Here is a 19,575-nt window from a genome sequence, read left to right as displayed (position 1 = left end):
ATTGCAAAGCAATGGCGCGGACATGGCCACAGTATTTCCTCCTTAATTCCCTGATGCACTGTACCCCTCAGGCACCGTAGATGTTTATTTGCTGTCACAGCTTTTTGTTGCTTTTCTCCCTAATTGAACAAAAATTAATGAGAAAAATTAGCTTTTCCATTTTCTTCTTCCGTGTGACAAAAAAGTCAATACGCATTTTAATCATTGACAAACATTAATTAAACTGAAAAAATAACGAGACATTTTTGTAAACGTTTTCTCTTTCTATTGATCGAATTCTAACCACTCCCTGTCATTCACCCTCCTTCTGGTGGACGGAGGAGGGCTGAGTACAGGTTGACTGGCCCGACCCCTGTGTTTTAAGGGTTGATGATACTTGCAGGATGTCTCTGCCATTTTTATCTATACCACACACCCCAAACGGAATTCTATGGTGTTTTTTTAAAAGCAACACGGTATTATTACCATAGCTGCCAAGGTTTAAGATTGCTGATGTGCTTATGTGTGACAATTTCAGTGGACTTATTAGTGACATTCAACAACTTTGTCTGACGCTTATAGGGACACTTTCTTGCGAGCAAAATGAAGCTATGAAGACGAGGGAAATATATATATATATATATAGTTATTTTTTCTCTTTTTTTCTTTTATTTATTCATAAAGCGCCTGAATCACCCCATCAGGGTATCTCCGTGCTAAGATTGCCATAATCAACCAAGGAGGGGCAAATCAGAACAGCGTAGTTTTCAGCAACTTTCTAAATGCCAGGTAGTCCGTACATTGGCGTAAGTGGATGGGGAGTTGATTCCAGTAGCGTAGGGCTAGGTGGTAAAAGGCTTTTCCGCCCAACCAGGTTTTTTTGAAGCGCGGGACTTGGAGAAGGGCTTTAGCTCCAGAACGGAGGGGAATGGAAGGCAGATAAGTGATTAATTTGTCGTTTAGGTAGCTGGGGCCTAAGTTGTGTATCGATTTATAAACAATACAACAGATCTTAAATTTGAAACTACTGCAAAACTCTGGAATTTTAAGGTTGACACATGATTTATAATGAACACGAAATAGCCGCACATTTTATGCCGGCCTTGCTTATATTATATATGATACCATTTTGAATAATGTACATACTGACAGCGCTTTCAGTCACATTTTGTGACCTCGTAGCGCTATTAAATAGAAGTCACTATTCTCCACTGCGCCAGCCAGGAGTTATTTGTGAGCAGGGCCAGGGTCGGATTGGGATCACAATTCGGCCCGGGCACTGACGAAAAAAGTGGCCCACATTCAAGAGGCGTGGCTAATATTTAAGGGGCGTGGCCCACATTCAAGGGGCGTGCCCTTTCATGAAACACCATTTGCACAGACAAGGAATGAAAGTGGGAGGATACTGTTCTTGCACAGGACACAGGGCAAAGGTGACAATGGCCTACATGCTGAGCAACTAAAAAAAATAGCAAGGCCCCTTTTTGTCACAAAATTATTCCAGCCCTCCAGCGCAGGAGCACCTGAAAAGCAGCAAAGCCTCTGCTATTACTAACCTACTCAGCCCTCCCCAGACCTTCAGCTCAGGAGCACATGAACAGAGGTAAGGCCCCTGCAATTAGTAAATTAATCAACCCTCCAGGCCTTGGGAAAATGTCCTGGCAGGGGAGCACAAAACACAGCTTTCTGGGTCATCCAAGGTAGCCAGGTAGCCAGGGGGAGGCTGAGGTGAAGCTGGTGCATGGGAAGTGCCTTCCCTGTGTGTTCTGGCAGTTTGAGTGTTTACCATTTACTGTAGTATTACCCTTGTACCTGTGTATGGTACTCTTTTGTAACTTGCACACGTCACTTTTCTGTTGTAACACACTGTTTGCTACCTCTCACATTTGTTTGCTTTAGATACTTGCACAAGTGCCACCATTGCCTACGTAACGTTTGTTCTTGTGCTGGAGTGTCTGCCATTAATTGCAGTATTATACCTCTACTTGTACTTTGTACGCTTTTGTAACCTGCACACATATCTCTTTTTCCTCCTGTAATGTATCGTTTGCTCCTCTTGTATTTTGGTTGCTCACTATTGTCACTTTTGATTTATGTAACTTAACGTTTGCTTTTGTAATTTGTCCACTTATAATTTTCTCCTCATGTATTATTGCTGTTCCTAGTGTGAAGCGCTCTGACACCTTCGGGTAAAGTCTGCGCTATATAAAGTTGCATAAATAAATAAATAAATAAAACAAAAAAAAGCCAAACATCACCAGGCCCCCACAGCAAGACCCATTCTTCCTCGCCCACTATGCCCTGAATGTGAAGGGCTGTGGGTGAGGTGTTAAGACTAACACCGTTTCTGGGCTGCATGGGCGCCAGGGGGCCTAGGTGCAAATGGCTCAAAGGCCTGAGAAACACCTGGCCCCAAGGGAGGGCGATTATTGCAAACAATCACCCCTCCCCAGCCCAGCCTCAGCCTGATTGCTTGGCAGGGTAGGGGTGAAGGAGAGCCCACAGCTGACAATCGCTGTCAGGCTGCTTTCATTTTCTCAGTCTCTGTCTCCGTGCACTCTGTGGGCCGTTTTTTTTTCTCCCCTTTCCTAGTCCACTCTCTGTGGACTGGGACAGGGGAGAAAAAAACGGCCCACAGAGGGCACGGAGGCACCGGCCCTTCGGCCCATTCCCGAATGCCCGCCTTGCCAATCCGCCCCTGAGCAGGGCTTTGAAAGGCGCTCTCCAGGTTAATGTGGGCACATCTAACTGGAAAATAGGTTGCCACTAGTCCTTTATAGGGGAGTTTGGGTGCTAATGCGATCACTTTGCATCTCCTAAAGAGCCAGCACCTGCCTTGACCTACGTAGAGACTGGGAAAGTGCCATTACCCATTTACACCATTAGTAGCCTTTTCTTTATATATTTACGTATGTCTTTCCAAAATCCACTATCCCATGTTGCTACCTAGGCCAGTGTCATGGCAGAACTTGTAGAGTGCATCATCCACCAGGAATCAACAGGACCTAAAGACCACCTGTGCAAATTTTGGGCATCCCTCTTTGGAGACTGTCTCCAGTTCTTGGGGCAGGATACCACCCCGGAGAGGTGAGGAGGAACAGAGGGCCTTTGCAGCTCCACTCACACATTGACACTAGCAACAGCTCAACACTCATTCATTTTGAATGCTGACAGACCAAGCCAACTTCAGGCACCCCCTCAGCCATCACTCAGTCTCATTCCCACATCAAACATGCTGACACCCACGCTCTCCTAGGTAGGGTCTCCATCCTCATTTTGGAATTGGAACCCCACAGTTATCCACTCCTTTTGACTGCCTCATTGTAGGGCCTGCTGTAGGGCCAATATAGAGTACTGTCACCAAGTCCTGTGGTCTGGCACATCATCTGTTAATATGGAAATCTGTTTACTCTCTTTCCAGCAGTGTCTGCAGCATGTTTCTGACATCTTTAGAGGATGGTTTACGGTATGGACCCGGCAGAGTTACACAATGCTTGTCTGGAGAGCATTCACAGTTCTGTTCTTTAATAAGTTGGGAAGTAAACTCCCTAGTGATTAACATGACCCTGCTTCTTGTTGCCAGTGCTTGTTTAGTTTGCAGGCACGTATGGTTTGTAATGTTAGCATGCATTTTAGGCCTTCATGCAAGTTAACGTATTCTACGTTTGTGTGCTGGGTGAAACTGAGTGAATGGTGCTCTACCTAAAGTGTACTTGGCCTGGATTTTAGGTTCCCTTTATCTTGAGTTTTCTTTTGTTATTTCGTGCCAGCTAACAGAATATCTATGCGCAAAATTATCACACAATTTCAGCTCATGGTAACATGAGCTGAAATTGCTCATGCTACTATGCAAGCAGTTCTGGTAGAAGTGGATTTTTCCATTCTCAGCCGACCATCCACGATCGCTGAAATATGCTTCTGAGGTTGGCCTTGTATACTTCCGTTGGTTGACCTTGTATACTTCCGTTCGTTGACCTTGTATACTTCCGTTGGTTGACCTTGTATACGTCCGTGCTCGCCGAATTGAAAAGTAACAAAGGTTGTGTTGTAACTATGTCTTTAAATATGTGCATTCTCAAGAGAGAATGCAGCCATGTCACTAGCCATGCCACTCTAGAATTCATGATCTGTGTCAGTTGTTTTGTTGATCTTGGATGTGGACGACTTGCCTCCCTGTTGGGCTAATAAACCCGTTTTAACCTGCTTCCTGCGTATTGATCTTTACAATACTGGCGACGATGAGCCCAGCAGGTGAAAATGAACCCAGCGCTTTGAAGACGAAGACTTTCTTTTAATTGGACCTTCGTTTTTTTTAGGAGAGGAAACTATCGTTTTTCTGTTCTACCTTGTGCTCTTCGTGAGTGAACGTGGTGTATTTCTTTGGCGGCGCCGGCACCAAGCAGAAGGTACTTTTCTGTAATTCTGTCTGAATTGGATTTATTTAACGAAGTATCCCTACCTCCGTTGCTCGGGATTTTTTCAAATCCTGTTCGAGCTGTTGGAGCGTGCCTGCTTGGAACGCGATCTTTGCGAGCTGTTCCACTGAGCGTGCCTGCCTGGAGTGTGTTGCCATTGTCTCGGCGCGTCCTCCTGCGTGATCTTGACTGGCGTCACGTCACACGCAACGTGCCTGGCGTTCCCTAAACTTCACGTCACACGCTTTGCGTTGCCAGGTGACAAACAAACAAACGCGTTCTTGTTTCCTTACGCGCAGTTCCATCACCTAGCAACCGAGTATTTGCCAGCGCGTCGTGTCTATTCCTCGGACATTCACTCAAACGCGCTGAAGATTTTCTCCTGAGCACGGTATTTCTTTCATCATTATTCTTTTTGTTTGAGGCAAGTCACAATTTTGTTTGATGCAGTTGGACTGAGACTGTTTACTCTCAAGACTGATTTTGTTATACTTTTGATGTGCTTATCTGACTGAAGCCATAGAATTTCAGCTTCAATTTTTTTGAACCCCCTGAAGCAGTTTCTATTTTTGAAGTTACCGCAGTACACAGTGTGCAGTGAGCAAGGAAGTTTTCTCGTGAAACGGGACAGCACACTAAGGAACTTGTGTATCCTTTTGTTATTTTAACTCCTTATTTTAGGTTGTTATTTTAGATTGTTGTGTTAGCTTATTTAGTTAACTTGTTATTTTAGTTTGTTTAGTTGTTTTCTTTCAGCATGTCGTCTTCTGCAAGTGGAATGAACCAACCTCCCCAGTTTCTAAGTGAACAGGGCGAACCAATTTTACCTTGGAAGAAATGGAAACCTATCTTTGATTCTTATCTTCTTGCAATTGGCGGAGAGAAGTTTTCTGCTGTCAGGAAACAGGCTGTTTTACTTAACAACCTTGGAATTGAGGGAAGAAACATTTATGACAGTTTAGATCCGATACCGATTGGCAGGGGTGCTGGTGAACCTTCAGATGTTTTTGAGATGAGTGTTCTTCTCCTTAAAAACCATTTTGGTGCGCGCATTAACGTTGTTATGGAAAGACACAAATTTTTCATGCGTGTTCAAGCTAAGAGTGAGAGAGTTGGAAATTACGTTGCAGCACTCAAATCCCTTGCGCAGACCTGCGAATTTGAACTTTTAACGGATTCCCTCATTCGTGATCAACTTGTTCGTTGCACAAATGATCTCAAAATCCAAGAGAAACTGTTGTCCAAAAATCCAAATTTAAAAGAGGCTATACTTATTGTTGAAAGTGTTGAACATACCTCTACTTGGGTCAAGGAGATTAGGAAGGGCCCCTCTCAGAATGATCCGGTTTCCAGTGTTGGTCATGAACACCGACAAACTCTCCAAGCCGAGTGTAATGTTGCTGTTGTTGGCAAAACTTCTCCCAAGCAAGAGAAAACCTTTGTTAAATCTGAAAAACCCAAACAGAACTTTAGCAGTAATAATTCAAATAAGGACAACAAATTTAAGTGTCCCAGATGCGGTAGTGAGAAACATGGTCCGAATTATCCGAATTGTTTTGCTAAAAGTACTGTTTGTAGAAATTGTGGGAGGAAGGGTCATTACGCAAGGATGTGTAAAAGTAACAAAGTCAATTGTATTGATGAGGATGAAGCTTATTACCAAGATTCTATTCATTGCATTACGGATGATGTTATCAATGGTGTGAATCAAGTGGATGATGACATAGTAGTTATGCCCTCTTGTGACATCCAAATTGCAAACAAAGTGGTTCCCGTGTTAGCTGACTCTGGTTCACTGTTCACCCTTATCAGCGATAAGTTTTGGTTTGCAAATTTTGATGGGGATAAAATTAAACTTACAGTTTCTGATATCAATCCTGTGGGATATGCCAAACAGAAAATTGAGGTATTGGGATATTCCATTCAAACCATTTCTTTCAAAGGCAGGGAAACTGTTGGTAAAGTTTATATTGCTAAGAGGGGAGATAACCTCCTTGGTTGGCATCACCAACGGAATCTGGGGATCACCTTGAATCCCAATGCGCCCGATCAGGTTATGCTAGTATCTGAAGGGGGTGATTTTTCAGATGTTCTTGGGAAATTCCCTGAAGTTTTTACTGAAGATCTGGGGTTACTCAAAGGTTTCAAACACAGGATAATCTTGAAAAGTAGTGCCAAGCCTGTGGTGCATAAGGTCAGGAAGGTGCCCAACCTCCACTGACATGGCTGCATTCTCTCTTGAGAATGCACATATTTAAAGACATAGTTGCAACACATCTCCCTTATAATAATAATAAAAAACAAAACAAAGAAAAGGAAAAAACAAGAACAGGAAGAAAAACTAGAAAAGAAGAAATCATACGATACAGTAATCTTGGAGATACGAAGGTGCTCTCCTGACTCTAGGGTTCATTCCACGAGGCGAAACACACGCATCTTGGGAAGATGATGGGCAACCAACACAATCACGAGGAGTTGAACCAACAGGAGCAGCAGCAGCAGCAGCAGCAGCAGGTTATATAACAGCATCATCCCCCTCCACACACCTTGACAAACGTGACATGCTCCACACATCACCCCCCTCAAGCATAACTACATTCTTCATGACTTTTGCAATGCGCCTTGGCCCAAAGAACTTGGACACACCCTTGGGAGACCAAGGGCCTTTTTTGATAAAGACCAAATCGCACACTTTCCAAAAAGGAACTTTCACACCCTTCAAAGCATCATATCTGCGCTTGTAACCATCCTGATAATCACTTAATCTGGGACTGTTGAGAACCACACCTCTATCCTTAATAGACAACCACAAGGGGTTGAGCTTTGAACCAGCCACACGTCCCCTAAGTTTCACAAAAGGTGAAATACCTGTCACACTGTTAGGGGTGTTCCTGTGCGCCCAGAGTTTTTCCCTGAGAATGGGTTTCAGGAGAAGTCCTCTCTCCAAAGCAGTCTGAGCACACGCTCTAATCAGTCTATTCATACTCTCCACCAAACCATTCGCCTGTGGAGCATAGAGGGCAGTCCTAAGATGGGTGATAGAGAGGTCTTTAAGGAAAACAGACATTTCCTGGGAGGTGAATTGGACACCATTATCGGAAACCAAAGTCTCCGGAATCCCTTCACAGGTAAAGGCACCTTTAAGAAATTCAATGATATTCCTACTCAAAACAGTTCCCATGCAGGCAGCAGACGCGTATTGATCTTTACAATAGGTTGTTGCTTCCATGCTTCTAAATGTATATATTTTTTTAACATGCATTGATTTTGGCTTCACGTTGGAAGTTCGGGGTCCGAGCACGTTAGACCCCATCTGCCCCTTAGACTTAGGGGGAAAATACCTTTTTCTTGGAGGCTGGTTGCAAGGGTGTCTCCTGAGCTGAATCGTGATTGTAGAATGGTTGCCATGGTTTCTGCTCTAGATATGAGCAGGGCCCTTTGTTCCCTTCTCATCCTTCCAGCAAGTGGAAGGTGCCTGGCTTCCAAGGAAGAATCTACAGAAACTAAAGTTTATGTACGCTATTTCCAAGGTAGAATGTTTTGGAGTCTCCAAGTACGGTTTGCCACGATTGGCTTCTCCTCAGAAAATTGAAAGAAAGCGCCACATATCAATTGGAAGCTGCCTGTCCTGCTCTCCGTAGAAAAAACATACTAGAGCCTTTTATGCAGTTCTTTAGGAAACCATGCCTTTGTGTGAAGCTGCATGTGGCACTCTTAAAGCATTAGCACAACCATTGTAGCATGTTTACTTCTCAGCTGGAAATAAACTCAGGTGTAATCCCTTTTTGACTGCCTGCTGGCCAGACTGTAAGGAGAGTCGCGAGGAGGCCTGAATAAATATACATACAGAGCAATCTGCAACGTGAAAGGGGCAGCCTGCTCTGCCCCAGAGACCCTCCCGGGATGCTGCAGATGATGGTGGAGGCCCTGAGAGATGAAGGACGCTGCTAAGAAGAAAAGTACCTGTAATTGCTACGGCAAACTCGCGGTTACCACCGGGACACTTTCTGAAGTTTAACCCATGGATTGCCTTGAATGCATCACTTCCCTCAGCATTCTGCTTGATCCTGCCCATAGGTTAGAGCCTTACTGTCTATTCCTGTCTTAGTTGCTGCAGAGGTGTCTTCAAAGACACAAGGACTCCTTAGTTTCATAGGATGTTATATTTGGTCCACTAAGAGGCAGCAGTCCCTGCCCACTACATAGACGCCTGCCCGTTGTACTAGAATTCTTGCTCATCTACCACTGCAGAGTCAAGGAAACGAAAGCAGGGTCAGTGTTAGCAGCAGGGTCCAGTGCAAATGTGACTGCTCCCCACTTCCTACTTGACTCCAGGATCGGAGAAAAGCCTTGGCAGCGTGGATGCATCTATCATTTTAGTCACTCTGCACAGGGCCCCCCTCCACTTGTATGTATTAGTCTGTTGGTTTTCGGTGGGTCTGAATGCAGATGTTTACTGGTACCTATGCAATTGTGTACCTTGATAACTATGTGTAGAGAAGTAAAGGAGCCAGGCTAGGACACTGGAGCTACATTGCTTCTCCCTGCCTGTGGAAAGTATCTAAGTGTCTACTGCCTACACTGCTGTTAGTGCTCTTTGTTAATTTGTTTGCAGGCATTCCCATTTCAGGGAATAGAAGACCTTGGGCCAAATCTAGTATTCCCATTTTCAAACCAGTATGTGCATTTTGCACACCGACTGGTTTGCGAATGGAAATGCATTTTTTGATGTAGAAAGTGCTCCATGTCGCGCTCCTAACTGTCTATTCACAGGATTCATGAAACAACCTGCCTAAGGAATATTCATTTGGCAGTTTGCAACTTGTGTCCCTCTGTGATTGGTTGCAAGTGTAGGGAACTAGGCTGCCAGCTGCATTGCATTGCATTTGTGTTCTCAAACCGGAAAGATTTTCCTAATAAAAGCAATCCGTGCAGATTTAAGGAACTGGTCCTGCTTTATAAGCAAAATGGTCCACTTTTAGAAATACACCAGTAAGAGCAGCAGACATCTGTCCCTGTGTTTGCATTCCTAAATGGGAAATAATTTGGGCCTTATGTACAAAGCCCTTATGTGATCGCAAACCCTATGATTCTCAAAATACATGTTTTGTGCATGCAAAAGGCTTTCCTTTGTATACAAAACCTCTTTTACAAGTTGGAAAACTCTCTTAAACTCGTAACAAGACTTTTAAGATCCTTTTCAACTAGCAAATAGGAGGGGATATGAAAGGTACATCCTCCTATTCTTAGAGGAATGTATTAGCGGCTACTATTACAACTAGCATTTGCAATGCAATAGGTATCGCATTTATGCAAGTTTGAGCTATTGACATTGCAAATAACAATGCCTTTTATTTGTGTTTTCGTTTTAAAAACATAAATAAAAGGCATTGTCATTTACAATGCCAATAGCTTAAACTCACGTAAATGTGAGACCCATTGCATTGAAAATGCTTGTTTCACAGAGAATCGGGCCACAGGCATTCCTCGGGACAATGTTTGAGGGGAACCACTGGAGCAGAGACCCACAAATTGAGCATGTTAAGCACCAAAATATTTGTAAACTGGTGATAAAAATCCATTTACTGCAGATAAAAGTGTGCATCTATCATTTTGTGCGTCTGTGAATCAAGTCAGGTTTCAAATGGCGGGCTTTTACATAACACCCTAATGTATTCTGGGAGTTGTTGGTTGGCTGCTTTTTGATACGTGATTAATTAAAAAGAGGAATTTTGATCGAAACTTGGACTGTTCGTCATTTCATTACGCTTCAGAGTGGGCTCTCCTTTAATTAGATTAATTGTATTCTGTGATTGTAGTTCAATTGAACTCACTGGATAAAAGTATCATGTTTTAACGGTTCGTCAGACTGTGGGAATATAGCGACCTGAAGCCACTAGCGTGTTTTCTGGGTGCTGGATAGAATTGAATACAAGATATCTCCTGCTGAGTGGAATCCTCTCTCCATGGCGTTTGCTGCTTGGTGTTAAGTATCCAATGCTTGTTCTTGCTGGCTCCGGGCACAGTGTTGGATGGATCCCAGGTAACCCTCAAGTTCAAGAAAAGCTCTGCGCTCAAGTAATTCTTTGCAGCATGGACCCTGAGATTTGGATGTCTTCTGACACACATTTGCTTTGTTCATCCCTTAAAGTTAAAATCAGGAGTACTAATAAGAAGTACTTTATAACTTCTATATTTGATCACGCCATGACGGCCTGAAGACAAATGCACCCGCTGGAGTGACCTGTGTTTGACCTCATGGTCATAGATTCAAAAGCCTGTCGGGCTACTGAACCTTTCCTCCTTCAGAGAGCAATAATATGTGTCCCACCACCGATTTATAAATATACACCGCCTATTAAGTAACAAAATACCACTGAACGTCCATTTTACAAATACACAAAATAATATGAAAAGTTATCTCCGCAGAGCAAGAATGCACATGTTTACCCTACGCAACCCGATATATACTGTCATTGCATGGTAGGGCCAATGTTCTAAAAATGCTGATTCTACCTAAGGTCTTATACCTTTTTCGCTCTATATCCTTGGAATTTTTCCCTATTTGTATTAGAAATTTAAGAAAGTGCAACATCCAGATTTTTATGGGGGTATAGACGACATCGAAAGGCCCTCAAAAAAATGATTCTTAGCAAAGATTGTGGAGGATGGAATGTTCCGTATTTTTTGTTTTATTACTTTGCGGCAACTCTGCAATTTATTTGTCCGTTGATCATGGGGGAGCGAGCTCGAATACCTGCCTGTAGCTCTCCCTCTATATATGAGTTGACTTTAGGAGAAGTAGCAAAATCCCATTTTCTTAAGATGACAGAGCCCAGTTATTACAAGAAGACGAAATTTAAGACACTAAAAGCAGCTTTTGCGGTTTGGCAAAAAATTTGGAAACATTTGGGGTTAACCAAACTGAATGCATCCACACCTTTTGAAGCATCTGGTTTATTACCATCTGTAATCTTTTGTGACTTAGCGACTTGTTCTGTGGAAGCCAGTTGGCCTCTTTTCAAGAATTACAGAGCAAGTACTCTTTAAGTAAAAACGATTTTAAGTTTCTTCAAATCCGCAGTTTTTTTTCAAAATTCATCACTTGTCTCTGTTACTAAAATTAATAAAATCCCCCTTCTGGATCTTTTGCAAAAAAAAACACTAATAGGCACTCTCTATTCTTGCTTGATGCAGGAATTTGGGGATGACTTCACTGAATGTCAGGGGAGGTGGGCCGGCAAATTGGGGATACCTGATACTAGGGTTTTTGATTGAGTTAAACTTGCCTCCGAATGTTTAATAACTGGGATGATGAAATCTCAACATTTTATGTGTTTACATGATCTTTATTATACCCCTAGCAAAGTTACGAAATGGAGTACTACAACTGGGACAAAATGTAATCGCTGTGGTTTGTACGCTGCAGATGCTGAACATATGTGTTTTGGCTGCCCTAAATTGGGAGAGTTCTTTAAACAAATCGCGAATTTTCTGGGTGCCGTGGTAAAGTCTAATATTAAAGTAAAGGCTGAGATGGTATTAATTGGCTTAGAGGCAGGAGTGTCAAGACCTAAACCTTTAACCTGCTTTCTTTTTATTTGTATGGCGGTAGCTCGAGCATGTATTACCAGGGAATGGATTAATTTAGACCCCCCTTCTTTTTTTAGTTGGAGGGAAAGATTATTATATATGTATAATATCGAATCTACTATATATACACTCAAGGGGGTCAAAAAAAGAGCTCTGGGCGAAGAAATTTGGGAGTTTATAACTGAATGGATTTAGACACTGTTTGATGCTGCTTATAATAGAAGTGATATGCTGTTGTGGTTCTTCTTCTTTTTTTGTTGTTTTTTTGCTTCCCATTTATCTCTTTATTTTCTTTTTCCTTTCGTGCTAATATGTGATTGACCATTTCTGTATATCCTTGCATAAAACAATAAAATAAAAAAATTTTAAAAAGAAAAAAAAGAAAGCGGTCTTTCTTAGGTGTTTATGCATCACATCGCGCAGCAGATTTTTTGATACGTCCCTTTTATTTACCTCACACATGTTTTCTACACTATGTCTCCTTGGAGCTCTCTGCCTCTCTCACTATATAAAAAACGAAATAAACGGCGTGCCAGAACTCAAACTCGTGAACACAAGCTGAATGTGACGTCATTCTGTGATATAACCCCGGAGTCTTCTACACAGCCAGCCCCACTACAGCCAAAGGCATTACGATTCTAAATCAATAGAACATGAGCCATTCAGATTCCAATATCACACTTTGTCTGTCTATAGGCTGGTTCCATCAGTACACCCTACCCTTTAACCAGGAGCACACAACCTGCATCAACGGGTGCGCTGTGACTCCGGTGCCCGTGTTTTATGGTCAACAACGTGCGCATTAGACCAGGTCTCCTCCCATTACATGAAGTTCTGTTTTCCACAACAAGGCCCCGAGGCGGCCCTGAACGCTGGAATCCGCTTGTGATTTACAGAGCCGAAAGCAGCATTTAATGAGCTGGGGCAATAGGTGGACAGTCGGCTCACCGACTAATTGAAGGAGACAGTGTAACGTTGTAACTAAACGATCCAGTCCTGATGGGCGGTTCCAAAAGGAGACAGGGCGGTAACAAGGAGGGTCTAAGAAGCCTCATTATTATTTGGAGGCCAGCGTTTACCATGGACGATACCGCCAGCCAAAGTAAATATGGGCGGTGCTTCCACTCCACTTCTAAAATATACCCTACAATATGTCTCGCAGAGCGTGCAGCGTATGCGCGCTGCAACGCTAGGCGAGACCTAAAAATGCAGCAGTAGAAAGCATATAACCGCACACGTGTCTCCCTATAGATGATGTCAGTAAATAAAAAGCAACAATATTACATAGTGCTACCACAGACTACAATCCTGCTGCATTTGGGTGTAAGTAAGTCAACTGTGTAGGCAATGACTTCTACAACAAATTATTAAAGTCTGGAGCACACAAAGAAGTAATTTGCAATTTCATAAGGAAAGAGAGACATATTTATTTTCAATATAAATAAAATGCATTGGTTTCTCACAATCTTTTGTTGGGATTTGTATTTTTTAACATACTACAAAAGACATTAATCACAATTATTCGATTTCTCTGTTGATACACATGATGTAACTATCTTGGATGAGGTAATTATTTAAGATGGAAACAGCACAGCCAACACATGTTTTATCTGAAACAACTTTCTCAGAGCCGTTATGGCGTGGCACCGATGATGGTTACCACATGGATAGCGTAACAACTGGTAAAAATGCATATAGATAATGTGAGAGTAAGTCACAGAGATATTAAATTGTTGATTTAGTGTATTATGGCATTAGTACACAGTGAAGAAGCACCACAAATGGGGACTAGTCATTCAAGAGTTCACATGTAACTGCTTTAATAAGGGGTGTTTTCGTAACTACACTGATTGTATGTCCGGAGCTCGCATGTGGGTAACAGGACGCCATACTTAACCACCGCAATTAAAGCCAATCCCAGTTGCAAATTGTGAGCTTCCTAATAAATATTAATTAGGCAGGACATTCTGCGACCACCCAGTGTTTAGGTATTTTGTGAGCTTATCTATTTGTACACAAGTCTGTTTGCAAAATCCTACACCATTCACAAAAAGTTGATGTGCAAATTGCGTCCACTTTTTGAGAATTAAGTAATTGTATATCAGGCCCTATCTTCTAAATGGAGCCTGTGTCCATATTTTGTACCAGTGCAGCTTTGAAAAAAGATGTCCATTTGGGGATACTTTAGTAGGAGTAGGGAGTAGTCTTTTGTTCCGCCTAAGACTGCCTAAGTGGAAGATGTCCCACCTGGGCAACTTCCCTTTTCAGAAGCAGAGGCCACCCCCTTTGAGGTGTCAGTATCTGATCAATGGTTTGCAACCACAGTTGTGGTTATCACCCTTCGATCCACTCCTTCCCAAATTTCAGATAGGAAGGGGATGCTCCTGTTACACCCCTTCCTATGTGCAATTAAAACAGGGACACAGAGGCCCTTTTACAAGTCGGAGGCTTGTTGGAGATACTGGACCCAAAGTTTTTCCTTGGAGCCCGCTGCAAGTTCTGCTGAATGCCCTTGTTGCTCTGTTGTCTTGATTCCACCTCAAGCCTCGTTCTTTCTTCACCTTTCCTGTCTCCCCATCCCACTGTTGACGGTTCTTTTTCATACCAACTTTCCCCTTTGTTACTGATTTCTTTTATTTCTTTAGTTACTTTGTTCTCCTAGTTTTGCCTTTCTCGCTTTTCCTCTGGTTTAAGGATCAAAAAACAAGCCCCAATCCCCAATTATGAGTGTCGATATCCACCACGTTAAAGCACCGGCACAAATTAAGCACTGCATGCGTAAACGGTCAGAGATTTCCTTAAGAACATTCTGAAGGATCAGAGTACTGGCTTGCAGAGGACAGGAGTCCAGTACAATCTCCTGTACTGCTTGATCTACACAATCTTGTGGATTGTTTACTATCTCCCCGCGTAATATGCAGTGTTCCGCAACTTCATAGCTAGCTTTGAGGTCAATAAATAAATACCAGTACATACGTACATACATGCATATATTCTGCTTGTTGTTAGTGTGATGACTTATTCCTCTATTGTGCCGACAGGTTGGGGAGCTGTTTGCGTCTTTTGAGGAGTCCCCCTTGGGAGCGGCCTCGCTGGCCCAGGTGCACAAGGCCGTGCTGCATGATGGGAGGACAGTGGCTGTCAAGGTGCAGCACCCAAAGGTGCAGGCGCAGAGCTCCAAGGACATCTTTCTGATGGAGGTAGGTGCTGCGGCTCGTCGAACCTCGTCGTCTCGCAATGCAGGTGTGAACAACTTTGAGGATGGCCTGTTTGTGGGTTTAGAAGTTTGTATTTTTCTGCTCCGTTTGTGCCGTTTCATGCTTATGTGTTAATTCCCTTGGCAAACATGGGCCAGTTTGTATGCTTGTGGAAGTCCAAGTGTCTGGAATTGTCTGTTTAGACAATAATCGGTGTATTTGTTAATCTGATGTTTCATTTATTTTTGCATGATGGGTTAATTTCTTTAAGGATGAAAATGAATTTGTGTGTGCGTAAATCCAGGTGTACGCATAGCTCTGTTCTGCGGTTTGCGGGGGTATCTTTGTAACTCTCTATTCAGGGTGAAAAAAATGGTGCATCTAAGTGCCCACCAAGACTCACATTTCAAACCATATATTTGATTCTTCCATGGTGTGACTTTTTAAAATCCATGCTGGCTACAGTGTCTGAGTGAACTGGGAATAGCGGTGAGATTAGTGGGGGGACATGGTGGTGATGTGTAAGGTGACGTAATGGAGGACGAGTTATTTTCATTTGAGGGTGTCTGTTTCTGTGCAGGTCTTGATGGGTGTGTCTGTGTGTGCACAAGTCAGTGTCTGATTATATCCCCACTCGGGTGTGGGTGGGTGTATCGGTGTGCATCTGGGGCCCAGGATATTACTTGAAATGGCAATAATGCATTGGTTGCACAAGACTCTCTATTAATACCTGTGCTGATGATACATGCTCAAAGCGAGGCTCCAGAATGGAATCATGTACACAGGGGAGGAGTGGAGGCGTCAGGGACACAATGGAGCCAGTCACATTCGTAAAGGGATTAAACTTAACAGTAGGGTCTCAGTGGGTGAGGACCCCTAGACTTTAAGGCAAGTTGAAACAGACAGGAAGACTCAGGATTAACATTTAAAAATCTCTCTTCCTAGAAAGAATAGGGTGAGCAACGGGCAGGCACACGCATAACACATATGAAAGGCATAAGGCAAAGGCATAACACATATGAAAGGCATAAGGCAAAGGCATAACACACATGAAAGGCATAAGGCAAAGGCATAACACTTATGAAAGGCATAAGGCAAAAGGCATAACACACATGAAAGGCATGAGGCAAAGGCATAACACATATGAAAGGCATAAGGCAAAGGCGTAACACATATGAAAGGCATAAGGCAAAGGCATAACACTTATGAAAGGCATAAGGCAAAGGCATAACACCTATGAAAGGCATAAGGCAAAGGCATAACACCTATGAAAGGCATAAGGCAAAGGCATAACACCCATGAAAGGCATAAGGCAAAGGCATAACACCTATGAAAGACATAAGGCAAAGGCATAACACATATGAAAGGCATAAGGCAAAGGCATAACACATATGAAAGGCATAATGCAAAGGCATAACACTTATGAAAGGCATAAGGCAAAGGCATAACACATATGAAAGGCATAAGACAAAGGCATAACACATATGAAAGGCATAAGGCAAAGGCATAACACTTATGAAAGGCATAAGGCAAAGGCATAACACCTATGAAAGGCATAAGGCAAAGGCATAACACCTATGAAAGGCATAAGGCAAAGGCATAAAACATATGAAAGGCATAAGGCAAAGGCATAACACATATGAAAGGCATAATGCAAAGGCATAACACTTATGAAAGGCATAAGGCAAAGGCATAACACCTATGAAAGGCATAAGGCAAAGGCATAACACTTATGAAAGGCATAAGGCAAAGGCATAACACTTATGAAAGGCATAAGGCAAAAGGCATAACACCTATGAAAGGCATGAGGCAAAGGCATAACACATATGAAAGGCATAAGGCAAAGGCATAACACATATGAAATAATGCCTTGTCAAGGGGGAACCATAGTAGTGTAGAGTAAGTAAGAGTCAAAGCTGGGACCACTTAGGGGATCTGAGTAAAAGCAAGCAACAAACGAAAGACTGTATTGTTCAAGCTGTACCTCTCTGCCACCACATTCACTCTTTATGTGAACCCCCGTACCAAGTGCTTGATGAAATGGGTTTACCTCTATGATGTTGTTCCGGGATTTCATGGACTCTGTAAGCAACTCCATATTTCATTTTTCTTTACTAATTTAGCAAGGCAGCGAGACATTAAATACATATGTAGTGCTCAGCATTCCAAGTAGGATGATTTTTACCGTAAGTTCATAACAAGAGTTTCAACTAATGTATGAAGATTGAAAAAACCAACATAGTGCAGATCATAAAAGCATAACCAGCCTACAATTAAATGCTGTTTGTATTATTCTGTATCTGAGCTACTAACATAGGAAGAAAAAAGTGTCCCACTTTACATAACACAACATAATACATCATCTACAGAAAACGAATGGAGGGACAATCCTATCGATCAACTCTTATCACACATCTCATTCAAATATTATCTGCTTTTCTCATTTTTCTTTTCTTTGCCAATTTAATTAAACAGCCCGTCTCTACCGTTTGTAAATGAGACATTTCTAAAACCCATCGTTCAATGTGAGGAGCCACATCTGTCTTCCGTGATCTTAATATTGCCTTTATAGCCACAATTACGGCATAAATGACACATAAGATGTAATCATATGAAAATAAACCTTTAGTCGTGAAATAGTGCATAGGCTTTGCAAAGGAACTCTATAGCCTAATACCTCACTCAAAAAGGGTCCTGATCCCATTAATTTCACCACAGAGGTATAGAGTACCAGAAAGCAACTGCAGCTTCAACAGCTGTCTGATGGACCTAACTTTACCACATGACCCAATGATTGATACCACCGAAAGATAATTATGTTATTGTGTGTGTTTTAATACCAAATCAAGTTTGGATTCAGTTATCTCTTTATGTATTTTCCTCCCACATCTAATTACTAATTGGTAGCCTCTATTCCACCCATCTCTTTGTTTTTCAAATGTAGTCACAATATGCTCGTCCCCTTGAATTATTTTGTATAGAGCAGAAGCTGGAAAAATATCCTTTTGTACTATTTGTTTGAGGTAAGCAACATCACAAATTACCACAGCAATAATTGATTCCAATGTAGTTATCAGTTCGAACAGTTGATTACATCAATGATAACGATTATTTGGTATCTTGAATTTGAAATTGAAGTATTCAAAGGTAACATGGCATTATCCCGTCGCATCTGCTCCTTACTAAAAATCCACATTTTAGACCCGTTTTTATCCAGTATATCGTTTTATTTTATGTTTTAATTGCTTGATTCTTCCATGTAGCAGTATTCTTATAAAATTGAATGCATCCCCTTGTTGTAAAAACCTCTCTCTTCATGTCTTAAAAGTTTGCTTCACTGTAATAGCGACTTTATTAATTTATTAAAAAATCATATAACCCTGTAAGATGGTCAACAAGCAATCCAGTGGAATGTGATCAATTGGCAATTGCTTTAGTGCAACCCAGTTAGATATAGATAAGTCAATTGTACCCTTTCGGAAACGTGACGGTCCTCGCAGTCCTACTATGTACACCATTTGAGCCAATGCTTTGTTGTTCCCTATGACCCCTGACAATAAAAGCTGTCTTCCCCCTCTTGATCACTTCAGCGCACGCATGCGTGAGCTGTTAGTGTTTTAAGTGCAATCTCCTTGCAACACTTAGTTTCCAGATAATTGGTGCTGAGAACTCTGGCAGCCTTTCTGACAAAAATGGAGTCCACCTTCCATGTCGGACCGCGATTATCCTACCAGTATTCTTTGCTGCTTATGCTCCTCGATAAAGGAGAGACTTAATCAACTTGACTTTAAAAGGGTCTTGAACTTTTTTATTGACCAGTACTTTGTTGATGTGTCTGGACCAAGTAAAGCAGACCATGCAGAAGAGAAATCTATCGAGGTGGATAGTCCTTTGTATAAAGAGTTGAGATGCGTTGGCGGGAAAAGATCCCTCTGAAGACCTGGTGCCCTTTCCATCAGGGGCACAGTTTCAGCAGCTGTGCTGACAAGTGAATATGCCTGTCCTGGATATCTGCAAGGCAGTGACGTGGATGTCTGTGCATATGTTTACAATCACCACTGCCCTGACAGTCATATCCACAGAGGGAGGCATTTTTTTCTGGCTCGGTTCGGAAAGGCTTCTTGGTTTGAATCCACTCCTCAGACTATCCAACTTTTGGAGGTAGGTATCTGTCCTATGCAGCTATAGAGGTGTCTGGCCCCTTGGCCGTCACCTACCCAGCCGGTCATCTGACATTGTTTTTCCTTGTCTCCCCGTTTGTGTCTCTTTCCCTCCCCCTTTGATGGAACTATGAAGACGCCCCCTGGGCGGACCCCAAAACTGTTTTTACCTACCGCAGAGCCCGAGCAACCTTGGCCGATGCCCGGTGGAGCTGTCCTATACAGCTATAG

The 19,575-nt window shown here is 42.5% G+C and overlaps 1 protein-coding gene across 1 annotated transcript in view; it reads left to right on the top strand.

The window, feature by feature from the left end:
- LOC147672896 (aarF domain-containing protein kinase 1-like) overlaps window positions 1-15,187 on the top strand; it is a gene marked incomplete at its 3' end in the record, with an annotated part of 519,161 nt that extends 503,974 nt beyond the window's left edge. Inside the window, exon 5 of the mRNA XM_086947942.1 lies at window positions 15,029-15,187. Within this exon, the coding sequence (XP_086804068.1) occupies window positions 15,029-15,187 (159 nt within the window). The remainder of the gene's footprint in view (window positions 1-15,028) is intronic.
- Window positions 15,188-19,575: the final 4,388 nt, after the last annotated feature.

Source organism: Lissotriton vulgaris, unplaced genomic scaffold (assembly GCF_964263255.1).
Source record: "Lissotriton vulgaris unplaced genomic scaffold, aLisVul1.2 SCAFFOLD_1222, whole genome shotgun sequence".
In the NCBI taxonomy this organism is placed as follows: Eukaryota; Metazoa; Chordata; class Amphibia; order Caudata; family Salamandridae; genus Lissotriton; species Lissotriton vulgaris.
The sequence above is the reverse complement of the archived record's forward strand: the minus strand, read 5'-3'. Positions and strand labels throughout refer to the sequence as shown.